General features: G+C 32.4%; 1 protein-coding gene across 1 annotated transcript; it reads right to left on the bottom strand.

Annotated features, from left to right (window-relative positions):
• Positions 1-5,631: 5,631 nt before the first annotated feature.
• ABCB19 (ATP binding cassette subfamily B19) lies at positions 5,632-13,744 on the bottom strand. The gene is made up of 10 exons (XM_089716143.1): positions 13,125-13,744; positions 12,959-13,013; positions 12,349-12,524; positions 11,672-11,872; positions 10,905-11,164; positions 10,486-10,802; positions 10,175-10,398; positions 9,179-9,998; positions 8,846-9,087; positions 5,632-7,081 (listed from the first exon to the last, which is right to left on the bottom strand). Exons 1-10 carry the CDS (start codon positions 13,380-13,382, stop codon positions 5,873-5,875), a joined length of 3,762 nt encoding a protein of 1,253 aa, XP_089572269.1. The 5' UTR covers positions 13,383-13,744; the 3' UTR covers positions 5,632-5,872.
• Positions 13,745-14,131: the final 387 nt, after the last annotated feature.

The raw sequence follows: 14,131 nt of genomic DNA, 5'->3' as shown, positions 1-14,131 counted from the left end.
CTTTCACTAAAAATAAAAATCAAATAAAAAAATTTAGTTTCTCCATGCAAACTAAACCAACCTATATCAATTTTACCCGATGTTTTAATATCCTTAAAATTAAAAAACGTCCCTAAAATTGCAAAGGGATATAAGTTCTCTTTTTTTGGAAAAATCTTAGACCATTAATTAATATAATATTTAATTAATTAATCTAATAAAAATATTTTTGAACATATTAAATAGCTCCAACTAAGTGTAAAATTGTTAAAGTATATTATACAATTCCTTTCTATTTACTATTTATCATTCTCTTTCTCTCTCTATTCTTAGGTATCCGATATGAGATAAATGATTTAAACGTGTGTATATATATTTCACATAAATATATTCAAGAAAAGATTAAAAGAAATATCAAATTTCACTTAAACTATTAGATCAATTAAATATTTGTTATTCTTATTATTGTATAAGATTTTTTTTACCTTTATTGTCATATTCCAATTACTTTTAAAAATATCATAAAAGAAAATATCACATATTCTTAATACAAAAAGAAAAAATATAAGGCAACTAGTTTTTATCTTCGATAATCATCTATAAGAAAAAAAAAAGTGAAGGAAAAAAAAATTTTTTTTTTGAGGGTAAAGGGAAAAAATTAATTAAATATTCTCATATACACCACTTCATTATGAAATTATATTATTTTTTCCATAGAAAGAACTAAAAAACAAATTTTAATATTAAAATATTTATATGTAATATAATTTCAAAAATTTATATTTGAAAATTTATTCTATTTGAAAATTTATTTTTAAAAAATATATCCAATCAAATCATACCAACACAAATTATTAATAAAAAAATATTTTTTTATTTTTATCTCCCTCCTAAATAAAATACTTTAAATTATAATCAAAATAAGATTAAATAAATAATAAATTTAAAAAATAAAATATAAAAATTTTCAAATGCCTCATTATCATATATATTATTAAAAATAAATTCAAAAAATACAAAACATAAAATTTTGAATGCTTAATTATCTATATATATTTATTAAAAAATAATTTTTATAAATCATATCCAATCAACTAATAAACTATATATATATATATATATATATATATATATATGTCACATAAATATATTTAAGAGAATATTAAAAGAAATATCAGATTTCACATAAACTATTAGATCAATTAAATATTTATTAATTTTATCATTGTATAAATTTTTTTCACATTTATTGCCATAATCTAATTATTTCTAACAGTATTATAAAAGAAAAATATCACATATTATTTTCTATAATAAGAAAAAAGAAAACTATTAGGAGAGTATTTTTATTTTAGATAATCGTCTATAAGAAAAAAAGTGAAGAAACTAATATAAAAATTTATTTATAAAAATTTTACATTTTAGAATGATTCGTATCAAATGAAATTACTTCTTATATATATAGGTTCACTTTTTTTTTTTTATCTATCCTAAAATATAGTTCTAATTTACTTTTTAAAAGATCATTTATTTTTTAATTTTTAATATCATTTAATATTATAAAAGGATATTTTCGAAAAAAACTAAATAAAAAATATAGTTTGACTATATTAATTAGTCTTTCTTAATCTATGTGAAATTCAAACTAGATATATATATATATATGGGATGGAGAGAGTAGAGGATTCGTAAAAAAAAAAAAAAAAAAAAAAAAATCAATTTTAATTATGGTCCCAAAACCCAAATTATAATAGAAAAATATAAAGAAAAATGTATCTTACCTAACGATTAAAGTCTTTTTTCTAAAATCCAAAATTTTCCAATTGATATATCATTTATATTTATATGCACTTTTCTTTGCTACTTCCTATAGTAAGATTCATAAAATGTCATGAATGAGATAATCTCAGACCGAATTACTATTCACTCCAAAGTCTAATCTATAGGTCGCTAACTCTTGTGTTTTCCAAGAGGCTTTTACTATAATATAGAATTTTCTTGGTATAGAACTCTTATATTATTACACTATATATATACTTTCTAGCAAGTTATGATTACTGATTCCTTATTTTTCTTTTCTTGATTATATATACATATTAGTTGTAATATCATGTTATGGTAAGAGAATGAATTGCACAAAGATGAAAATTTTAAGGAATAAAAAAATTTTACTTTAAACTTTAGGGTAATTACATAAATGACTCAAAATTTTAAAATTTACAAAATGTATTGAAAAGAATAGATTCTAATCTCTAAATCTTATACTTTTAAATTTATAATATATGGACTTTTACATAATATAATATAATTTCGAAATTAAGTTCATAAAATTCAAAATTAAATAAATTTATTTAACAATTTTCTATAAGTAAATAATATAAACATTATTGAAAAGAATCTAGAACATATTGGATTAATTTCAGTTAACATTAAAATTTAACTAATTCAAAGATTACTTATATATAATTAAATAAAAATCAAATGAATATTTTTTATCTAAATATATTATATGTGTTACTTTAAAAAAAAAATACATGAATTTGGGATAAAAATTAAGATTAATTAAACTATAAATTAAAAGTATAAAATATTAATACGTCTTGAGTTACTTAATAAGATATTATATAATAAATAAAGATTAAGTAAACCATATATAATATCAAACTTCTAGTTAAAAAACTAAATAAATATTAAGCACAAAAATTAGATTAATGCAAATTACACATTAAAAAGCTTTATTTTTCATGATTCCACTAACTAATTCGAGATTTTAAATCAAATAAATGTGATATTTATTAGTAAATGAAATTAAATAACATAGGATTTAGTAATATACATTAGAACAACTAGTTTAGTGTTAAAAGAAAAAAAAAAAAGAGAAAAGGAGATTTTAAGTCAAACAATTTCATAAATTGTTACAATTTCATAAATTGTTACAATTTCATATTGAAAATATAAGAAGATTTTATTATTCTTTGTAACTCTATTACTTGCAGCATTTCATGATATTTTTAACATTATTTTTATTTTTTAATCACAGGTATTTCTAGCCTATTAGATAAGAACTACATACTGCTTGCACCGGTCGTCCATTAAGGAAAAAGAATGTCAAATCACTTGTCTTAACATTCATTGGTAAGAGCTTTATTGTTAAGGAATTATTTGAGCTAAGTCCTCAATTTGATTTTATGTACTTAAAAGCTAATTATGAATTCACAAAAATTAAATATAAAAATATATTTTATATTGGTTTCAAAACTGCTATCAATAATAATCATAATGGGAATAGTCAATACCCTAAAACTTTAGAGCTTGCTGCTTTTCTTTGTTGATTTTTCTTCAGTAGGTAAATTTATTTTTCAAGACAAACAAACAACTTGAACTTTATTATAACAAATCAATATTTATACCAACAAGGAGTTGGATATGTGAAAATGAACTGTATTTTCAAACGAATTTTATCTACAAAGTTAGAGATTTGAAATTTAGAACCCCCGCCACAATTAGAGAGTTTTATCTGAATTTCACTTTCAGTCTGATCGGACTGCAAAAGTGCGTATACAAACCAAAAAGAATCAATATCTATAATATACAATGTTTGTAAACCATTTATTTTAAAAGAATTGTAATTCATCTAAAATTCGTATAAAATACTTATTGGGATTAAATTAAAAGCGTGACAAATGAAATTCAAATTATCTGCAAATCTAACAGAGAGATGAATTTAAAAAGGCCTCAGGCGTGCAACTGAAACAGACATTATTTGCTGTGGTTGAATTCAGAATTAGTACTATCACATACCATATAGAAAGGAAAAAAATACAATAAGTCCAATATTGTACCATCTGAAAAAATGGGTTGGAGCTTTCAGACTAAGACCCTCTTATGACTAACAGTCAACATTTATACACTAATTTACTCTCCAAAAAACAAGAAGAAGACACTGCTAAGTCTGAAGAGAGGACCCCTCCTCAATCTAACCAGTAAATTCCAATCCATTATCACAGCCATCATGTGATATGTCTCTTCCAATTTCCAATTTAGATCTTTTAATTTACACCTCTATCATATTCTATACACACATATTTTTGGATATAAATATTTTTTTTTTCAATAATTGCAGGCAGTTATTGGAAACTGAAAATATTATTTAGATCAATGGTAGCAACTAAATATGGACAGTTGCTGTCTTACAGCTAATTACTAGCTACTAGTAGTTCATTATCAAACGCTAACAATTAAGGGTGTATCTGACAATATTAATTGTTTTATTAACTGTTAGATTGCCGTAACTATTTATATTATTTTATAACGTTAATTTTCACCGATCGGGTAATTGAAAGTTAAATGTCAAATATTGGATTCCCAGCATACCAGCTAAAGGAAAAAAGGAAAAAAAAGAAAAGCATGGGGTGGAAGGAACCACCTGGCATAAATTGAAGTTATATTATTGTCCAACATTCAGCAGAAGCACCACCTAACATCTACACAAAATTGCAGAAGCACAGAGTGAAGACTGACATAAATTATGCCTTTACCTCTGCCACTCTGTCTTTCCTTTCAATTTCAACATTTTTTTTTTAGGGCACCAATTTTTCACCTTATCACCAAATTAATGGATCCCCATCTCATCCATTCCTCCCTTTTCCACTTTTCTGCTCTTCATTTTTTTACAGTTACACCGGATTAGACATGTTTAGCAATGGCGGAGCCAGGAATATAATTATTTTCAAAGAAGCTAGGAGGGGTGAAATTGAAAAATATAATTATTTTAGGTGAAATTTTGTAAATTTTTGAGAAGGGCAAAACATAATTATACCTTTTATTGGTTACTCTTTTGTGACAGATGAAGTACATTAGTATAGCATCCTTTTAGAGAACATAATTATAAACAATCTGATAGCAAATAAAGGAGGATGTGATTAGACGAAAATGGAAGTCTAATAGTAACTATTGAAGCACTCACGAACTTTCTGTCGGGTCCCTCTAAATGGACCACCATTGATCTTCACTTTTGAAACACATGCTTAAGCTTTACATCTAATAAAAATTTTTCAGCTGCATCTTTGCTTTTCAATAATTCATACCATTTGCCTCAAATCAGTTTGATCCTCCTAATTTACAAGTAAAATTCACTGAGATACACTCTAACAATAAGTGCATATACGATCTAACAGTAGATATAGATTTGAATCTCTCCTCTTAATAATCGAAAAGAAAATTTAATATCATTATTAAAGTAAGATGTAAAAGAAAATCAATAATATTTCTTAGAAAATTTGTTATATTTTAGTTATGTCAACTCTAACTCATCCAATAATTATATCAACCTATGCTTATAAAGATGAGCTAGATTTTTATTATTGGTGCAGGAGTGCCCTGTGATTCATCATGTGGGCCTTAAAACAGAGGAAATTAGAATACAAAGAAAAAGAAAGAAGATGGGTTGCTCTTATCTTGAGCTGAAAACAACACTCTAGCATTCACATGCAATGTGGAAAGCAACAGCAAAGACCCAAAAAAAAAAAAAAAAGTTGCTACGGAGAACTGCAAAAGATGGCTTCTGGGCTTTTGCTTTTTTGGTACTATAAAGTATATGACTTACAAAAAGGATAGGAGAATAAAAGTTAAACAAATCATCAACCAACCAGATGGACAAGAAAGGCTTATGAACCATTAGATATTTAATAATATAAAACTTGCTTGCCATCCCCCCATTGGAAATGGGGTGATGATAGTTCTCAAGATACAGTCTCCACATTCCCATATCTACAACTGTCATCATCATTCAAAAATAGAAGAAGAAAAAAAAAAAAATGGAAACATAAAAGGTTAATGGGGACCCCAACATAATTACCAACCAACAAGGCCATGTTGCTTTCATCAAAACTTCTCATATGTGATGGTGTTGTAGCTGCAAGAGTCTAGAGTATGCTCCGTCGGCTCGGCTAATTAATTCGGCATGGCTGCCTTGCTCTACAATCCGCCCATCTTGAACAACTCCGATACTGTCCACCCCTCTAATGGTCGATAACCGGTGCGCTACCAGCACCGTGGTTCGACCTCTCATTAGCCTCTCGAGCGCTTCTTGTAGCACACATTCAGATTCCGCATCAAGTGCACTGGTAGCTTCATCTAGTAAAAGTATTGCTGGGTCCTTAAGAACAGCTCTTGCTATTGCAATTCTTTGTTTTTGTCCTCCAGAGAGCTGAACACCTCTCTCACCAACTGGAGTTTTGTATCCGTCTGGCAATGCGCTTACAAAGCCATGTACATTAGCTGCACGAGCAGCTTCGATTACTTCGGCTTCAGTTGCACCATCTTTTCCATATGCAATGTTATCGAGAATGTTTGCTGCAAAAAGTGCTGGCTCTTGTTGTACTAATCCAATTTTAAGCCTTAAAGACTTCAAATTCAATCGCCGTATATCCTTCCCATCAATCATAACCTTTCCGGCAGACGGATCATAAAATCGCTCAATTAATGCAATAACAGAACTCTTTCCACACCCACTAGCTCCAACAAGGGCTTGGCTTTGACCAGCTCGGATTCTAAGGTTAAGGTCTTTAAACACTGGAACATCAGGTCTTGAAGGGTATGCAAAATCAACATGTCTAAGCTCAATCTCTCCACGTACTGATTCTACAGGCTCAGCCTCAGGATCATCCGGGTCAATTCGAGTAGAACGGTCTAAAATGGAAAACACAGAACCAACAGCTTCACCGCCCCTGATGATCTCTGGAGCAAGACTAACAGTTTCTGCAACTGAATTAGCTGTGATCACCAGGACTACAAAGACCTTAATAACCTTTGAAAATGTGGAGGCACCTTTGCTCACAAGATGAGCACCGTACCAAAGGATGAGAGCCTCAGAGGCATAGAGAGCAAGCTGAGAGAGGCCAAAGAGAAGGCCAGAGGTTTGGCTCTTGCGTAGGCTACGGAGCTGTGGGACACGGAGTTCATGGCAGAATAGAGAGAGGATTTTATCTTGGGCATTAAAAGCTGCAACAGTTCGGATATTGCTCACTCCTTCACCAGCTATCATGCTAGTCTTTGCATGAGCCTTGGCTGTGTCTCCAGCAAACCCTTTAAGAGAGAGTTGCTATAGAATCAAGAAAATAACAGAAACAACTTTCATCAGATCGCAACTATGAATTTGCCAAATAATGTAATGCATCAAAGAATTTAATTTTAAATTTAATTTTAATTTAGAATTTGGTTCTAGTTGATTTCACTGAGACATCAATTTCCTAGTCATTCAAACAAAGCATACAAATGAAGTTGTTAATCTAGAATGTTTGATTCTTTGTTATTTAATCTAGAATTTTGATTCTTGTTCTGTTTTATTATTAAGGTAAAGAGGGCCTTAAAGTCCTTGAGTGAGAACCTTTTTTCTTTTCTTTTCTTCTGAGTAAATTAGAATTTGAATGACTGAACTTCTGTAATATAAAACAAACTCTCGCCTACTGGACCAATAACAGTTGGTAGCTTGAACATGGTTTTTACACTCAACAAAGTGAAGACTTGCAATACCCCCTAGGAATAGAGCCAAGACAGGCTATAAAATACCATATAAGACACACCTAGGATTACGACCACTGAATAATTTCAGGTGGTACATCCTCAAGCAATCAATTCATACACTGTGGACACAACATGCGCAAATATAGATGCAAAGACAGAGAACAACTGTCACTAGTGGATTAATGTACCTACAGAGTTCGAAAACTAACAAAATTTCTGCAAAATCACCCCCCCCCCCCCTCTTTTGAATTCAAGATTTAAAACCAAAACGACAATGTCCACAGCCCAAAACGACAATTTATCCAGAAAATGGGCCTCACTCATACACTGTCATGATACTGTTTGACTCTGTCAACCCACCGGACACTTCCCCAAGAAAAAACACAGTATGACCAGGTATTTCCTTTTTTTTTTTAAAAAAAAAAAAAAAGCAGAAGAAGAAGATAATATCTGCCAAGAAATGTGTCATAAATAATTTGCCTCACGGGCCAAGAATCCCTTGAAACACTCGCTAGGTGGTATCAATCTACACAATAGTATTATACAGTGGTAAACAAAAGCGCTGAAAGCTCATCTTCCTAGAACTGATACATACACACTGCAGGGTTCAGTGTCGGTGCCTGATTAACCAAAAAAAAAAATCCACGAAATAAAAAAAAATGCAAATCCAGAGAAAGAAAGAAGATTTGACTGAGAAAAGATTCAAGAAAAAGAGGTAATAACTCATAACTCACAAGAAGTCATGGCCTCGAGAAGTTAAGCTAGAACAAGAAAACTTTTCTCAGTGACTTTGAAATTGATGGGTTTAGGCATGGAATCTTGTATATTATAATTGTTTATTGTTATTTAGGAGCTACATAAGACATATATTATTAACATATATACATATATGTATATATTTTTTATTCGGGTTTTTTGAGGAGTTGGAGGTAGCATGTGCAGGCTGATAAGGAGTGACACGTTTTAATTTCTTATCTTTTGTCGTTTAATGCTGAGGCGTAGTGAAGTTTTAGATTCCAGATATCAAAAAGGAGATGCAAAGATCTGACACTGTTGTAGGAAACATTAATAAATTACAGAGTTCTTTTATTTACCCTTTTGCCCTTGTTGAACCCAAGAAAATGTTAATTGCACCTGAAAAAAATAAAGGATATGACTTTATGGCTAGGTTCTGGTTTTGGATTTGGACCAACTCAACTAAATTGAATATTGAAAGGACGAGCAGAAATATTGAGCTTTGGCTCAATAATGGTCAGGACTGTAGTTGAAATCTGATAATAAATTTAAGAACAAATGGAAACAAAAATAAAATAAAATAAAATTGAAGAACTCTCGTATTTACCTGGGCAAAATTGGCTAGGACAAGAAGAGGGAAGGTAGCCAAAATGAGAAGGGAGACCCTCCATTCCACTATGAAAGCAACTATGAAGGAAGTGAGGAGAGAAGTCATGTTTTGTAATATCACTGAAATTCTCTCAGCTATTGCAGATTTTACATCAGCTGCATCCGTAGCCAATCGAGCTGCTACGAGGCTCGAGTTATGCTCTTCTTCGTCGAACCATCCTACTTCATTCCTCAGAATTGCTAAAGAATGAGAGTCAAATAGTCAGGAAAATTCTTTCCAGATCAACAGCACAACAAACGCAATAGAATTTCACAAAATAGTTAATTTTACCTGCAAGCATCATTCTTCTCACTCTTGTAGTGAGGTTCTCTCCCATAATACTAAAGAAATAATGCTGAATTAAGTATGCAATCACCGCATAAAGACCAGCACCAATGTAAATAAAAACATACTCCTTTGTCTTCCTTTCCATGGAGGCAGGATTTCTATAGTAGAAAACCTCAATCATGTTGCTCATTACTATTGCAAAGGTCGGACCGATGAAACCAGAAAGTATGGATCCTGCAGCACCCATTATAGAATATGGCCATTCGGGTGCATTTAGCTTAAGCAGTCTGCAGAAATAGCCATGAGGTGCCGGATTTTTACGGTCAGTTTCAGCATTTGATATCATCTCTATGCGACCATCAGCTCCAGTACTATATGAATAGCTCAAGTTCCGTAAACTGCCAGAGCGGAGGCTTAGAGACTTAGTGGAAAGTGAATGACTTAGACGTGATGAGCGTGACCGACGAGTAGATGGGTTTGTGAAGTCTCTATTTCTCACCATTTCTTGGAATCGGATTAATGAGGAGTATGCTCCTCCTTTGGCAATGAGTTCTTCATGGGTTCCTGTCTCAACAACTTGCCCTTGTTGAATAACTGCAATTGTATCAACATTTCTAATGGTAGAGAGTCGATGTGCAACTACTACAGTTGTTCTTCCAACCATGAGACGGTCTAAAGCTTCTTGAACAATGCTTTCAGAGCCCGCATCAAGGGCACTGGTAGCTTCATCAAGAAGAAGGATCTTTGGGTTCTTTAACATGGCTCTAGCAATTGCAATTCTCTGTTTTTGACCACCTGAGAGTTGCACTCCTCGCTCTCCCACCTGAAGCAGAATCAAAGTGCTCATAACATCAAGATACAGAGATAGGTACAATTGAGTTATAGTCCAAAATATGAATAGGCAGAATTATTGTAGTGAAGATAAACCTTACGTGAACATTGACACAACATATAGTAATGAAATGAAATTTGCACTTATTTTGCTAAACATAGACCAACCTGAGTGTTATATCCATTAGGAAGTAAGGTAATGAAGCTATGAGCGTTTGCCGCAGAAGTAGCAGCTTCCACTTCGTCCATTGTTGCATCAGGCTTTCCATAAAGTATGTTCTCAAGTATTGTGGTTGCAAACAGAGCAGGCTCTTGGTTCACCAAGCCAATCTGATCGCGTAACCACCTGAGTTGCAGTGTTTTTATGTCCACATTATCAAGTAAAACTTGTCCTGCTCACCCAATAGGAAAATGTCAGCACGCCTGTCCATCAATGTTCATGAAATTTCAATTCATTTTCAGATAAGTTTCTTAATTACCCTGATTAGGATCGTAAAACCTCTCTATCAAAGAGACAACAGTACTTTTCCCTGAACCACTACCACCAACAACAGCAACAGTCTTTCCAGCAGGAAAGAAAATTGAAAAATCGCGGAATATAATAACATCCGGCCTTGATGGGTAGCTGAAAGTTACATTCTTGAATTCTATGTTCCCATTAACCTCAGGCAAGCACTTCCCATCTGAGGGGTCTTGAACTATGGTGGGCTTTTGTTTGATAACTTCCATCAACTTGTATCCAGCAGCTTTACCTTTACTAAATGCTCCAAGATTTGAAAATGACTGACCTAAACTCCTGCAGAAGTCGATATTGTTTATATTATTAACAAATTCAAATTCTTAACTTAACTTAAAAAAGAAATTCTAATTTATGGCTTTTCAGTAGTTTGATATTTACATGCCACCAACAATGGCAGAGAAAATTGCGGTGAATGCCTTCCCTCCATCAGTCACTCCATTCCTGATAAAAACACCAGCATACCAGAACACAAGGGCCCATGACATGCAAGCTATTCCATAGGTACATCCCAACCCCAAACCTTTGGCCATTCCAGCCTTATATCCAAGCTTTAAAGTATTCTGTATTGCATCTGAATATGAATTTAAGGCTTTACTCTCCCCAACATAAGAGTAAACTGTCCGAACTTGCGCAATGGCCTATTCAAGAAAAATAGATAATACATAAAACTCAAAACTAGTAAAGTTCATAACTTTTACACTATTGCAGAATTTAATATGCAACAATTAGGCAGCCCATTTGTGGCCTAAAAGCCAAATTTGAATTAAAGCTTACATGAGGACTTCAATATTCCAAAAAGAAAAAGAAATAGTAAAGTATAGGAGAAAAAGCCAATGACCATTTTGAAAGTTGCACATGCAAAATCATCATATGATACACAAACTGCCACTTCCAACCAGAGGATGGCTTGCAGCTTTCTTTCCAATGCTTAACAAAATACACAAACTAACATGATATCAAGACAGCTGTTTTTCTTTGTCATTGGTCCAAAGATTGGATCAAGACAAAAATATAATAAGGAACGTATACTACACAAAACGAAGAGCATATCACCAACACAATCAACGTTACCAAATTGAACTTGCTTTTCTTTTCTCTTTTTTTCCTTTTCCTACAAAACAAAAGTGCTCAACATTAAACCTCACCTGCTCGGCAATTATGCCGGCTTGTGCATAGGATTCCCGGCTCTTGGATGTGAGACCAGTAAGAGTATATGCATATAAGCCGCCGGCGAAAGCTATTCCCGGTATCACTGCCACACTTAGCAATGCTAGCCTCCATGCCGATACAAAACCAACGACTAGCCCAGCAAGAAATGTTGACAGATAATGTATAAAGTTTCCCACCTGAAATTCACAAATAAAATTAATTAGAAAAATCGAGACTGTCATTAATCATAGTGTTGAACCACAAGAGATTTTCGTACCAAAGACCATTAATTAGCCAATGGATTTACTTCAAGAACCAGATTGATCACAAAAGTCCAAAATAGGGAGTGGGCGCACGTTAAGTCACACTTGCTAACGTGCGCCAGTCAAACAGAAAAATTGAATATGGGCCCCGCATTAATTCAATTCAATGTGAGCTTTTTTTTTTTTTTATCGATTTTTTCAAATTTATCTCCAACGCAACTCTAGATTTTACCCCACAAACACGCACCGCAAAATCAAGAAGAAGCCATGGGGTTCATAAATGGCTTCTTGATTTTGCACTTACTACTGAGTGTATGTGTATATATAGTCTAGTAGAATTAGAACCACCATGAAGATTGAAGAATATAATGAAACAGGAGAAAGAGAATTGAAAAGGAAATCGAAACAACCTTCTCACTAATGGCATCTTGGACAAGGAGAGTGTCTGTTGATACACTAAACACAATATCACCAGTTCTTGCGTCTGTATCAAAGAACCCAACATCTTGTTTTAACACTGCCTCTAAATACTTCTTCCTCAGAGTTCCTACTTGCCTTTCACCGGTGTACATCCAGCAGCCAATCTCTGGTAAAAAAAAGTTAAAATTATAAACAACCCACCATAATTTAATTTAATTCAATTACAATGAAATTGAAATATAATAGATTATGTATGAACTTAATTAATTAATAATAAAGATTGATAGGTGCTACGGATAATATCTAAGACTAGAGATTGGAAGAGAAAAAAGAAAAAGAAAAAGAAAAGAAAAACACGAAAGCAGTGAAATTGACAAGTGAGATAAGAGGAAAAGGACGATAGGGCAGTTCATGGACCACGTGGGCTAAGCTTTTGCAGCCTCCGGTCCGATGTGAACAGGGTGCACGAGCATTTTGTTCTGTTATTCGGCCATTGCACCAACCAAGTGCGACTCTGTGATCTATACATTTCATAAAACAACAAAAACAGAAACGAGAAAAGGAAAGAAAGAATGAAGAAGAAGTTAAAAAAAGCCATACCTGCATATGATGATAGGCACACAACAAGACCAAGATACACGAAATATAGTGCATACTGTAATAATCAAGAAAAACGTAGAAAAGTAAAAGTAAGTAAAATGAGAAAGATCTAACAGATCTAACATTAATATCTAATATCTATAAAGATTGGATTTTTTAAACAAACCTTAGAGACTTCATCGGTCATTTTTGGTAAATCAGATTGGTTTTTGCCAAATCCATTAACCATCTCACCAAATAATAAGAAAAAGACTGGCATTGAAGAACCATGAATAATAGCTCCAATACTACCAGAGATCATGAGCAACCAATCATACTTATCAGCAAATGAGAAAAGCTGATAAAATGGTAAACTTTGTTCTTTCTTCTTCTCTGCTTCTGGTAATGACGGTTTATTAGTCTCTGAAATCTCTGCTGCTGCCATATCTGGTTCAAGAACCAAGCCTTTTTTTTTTTTTTTTTTCTCTGTATCCCTCTATCTATCTATCTATCTCAATGGATAAGAAAATGAATTAAAGCTCGGTTGAACAAATTGGTTGACTCAAAAAAGATTGAAAAGTTGGCTTTGGGTGACCATAAGTTGTGGGTTTATTGCTATTGAAGGAGAGATCTGAGTTATGAGAAAAGGTGCATGTAATATATAGAAATTGGAAAGAGAAAAAGAAGTGTGTGCTAATCAGAAGTATGTGTGCGAGAGGGGGAGAGAGAGTGTAGAGTAAGAGTATGTTGGACTACTGGTCAAAGGCAGAGAGAGAGAGAGTGAGGAGAAATGAGCTTTTGAAGGGACAGACGAGGAAGGAGTTTTATAGTGAAAAGCTTTACTGTGCAGTTGTCAAAATAAAAAAATAAAAATAAAATTTGATCTATTACAAGTATACATTTATTATCTACATTATATAAAAATATATGTATCGATACAGGTTAAGCGGAATCTGATTAACTGTGTGTGTCCTACTTGGGTCATCTTGGTCTCTGTGCCCGTATGTATATCGCCTAATGCAAAAGAAAAATACCTCTAATATTTCCACTTTTAACCTTGCGACGTGGTAACGTTTTAAAATGTCCTTAATAAGCCTAAACGAGTCCAGCTTGGATGAGCTCGAGCCGTCCTAGCTCAAATTCGAATTCAAAGTCTATTAAATCAAAATAGTATCATTTTAAAGGAAAATTTAA

The sequence above is a fragment of the Jatropha curcas genome, chromosome 11 (genome assembly GCF_041381405.1).
Source record: "Jatropha curcas cultivar XTBG-Jc1 chromosome 11, XTBG_Jcur_1.0, whole genome shotgun sequence".
In the NCBI taxonomy this organism is placed as follows: Eukaryota; Viridiplantae; Streptophyta; class Magnoliopsida; order Malpighiales; family Euphorbiaceae; genus Jatropha; species Jatropha curcas.
This window is presented reverse-complemented; position numbering and strand designations above follow the sequence as displayed.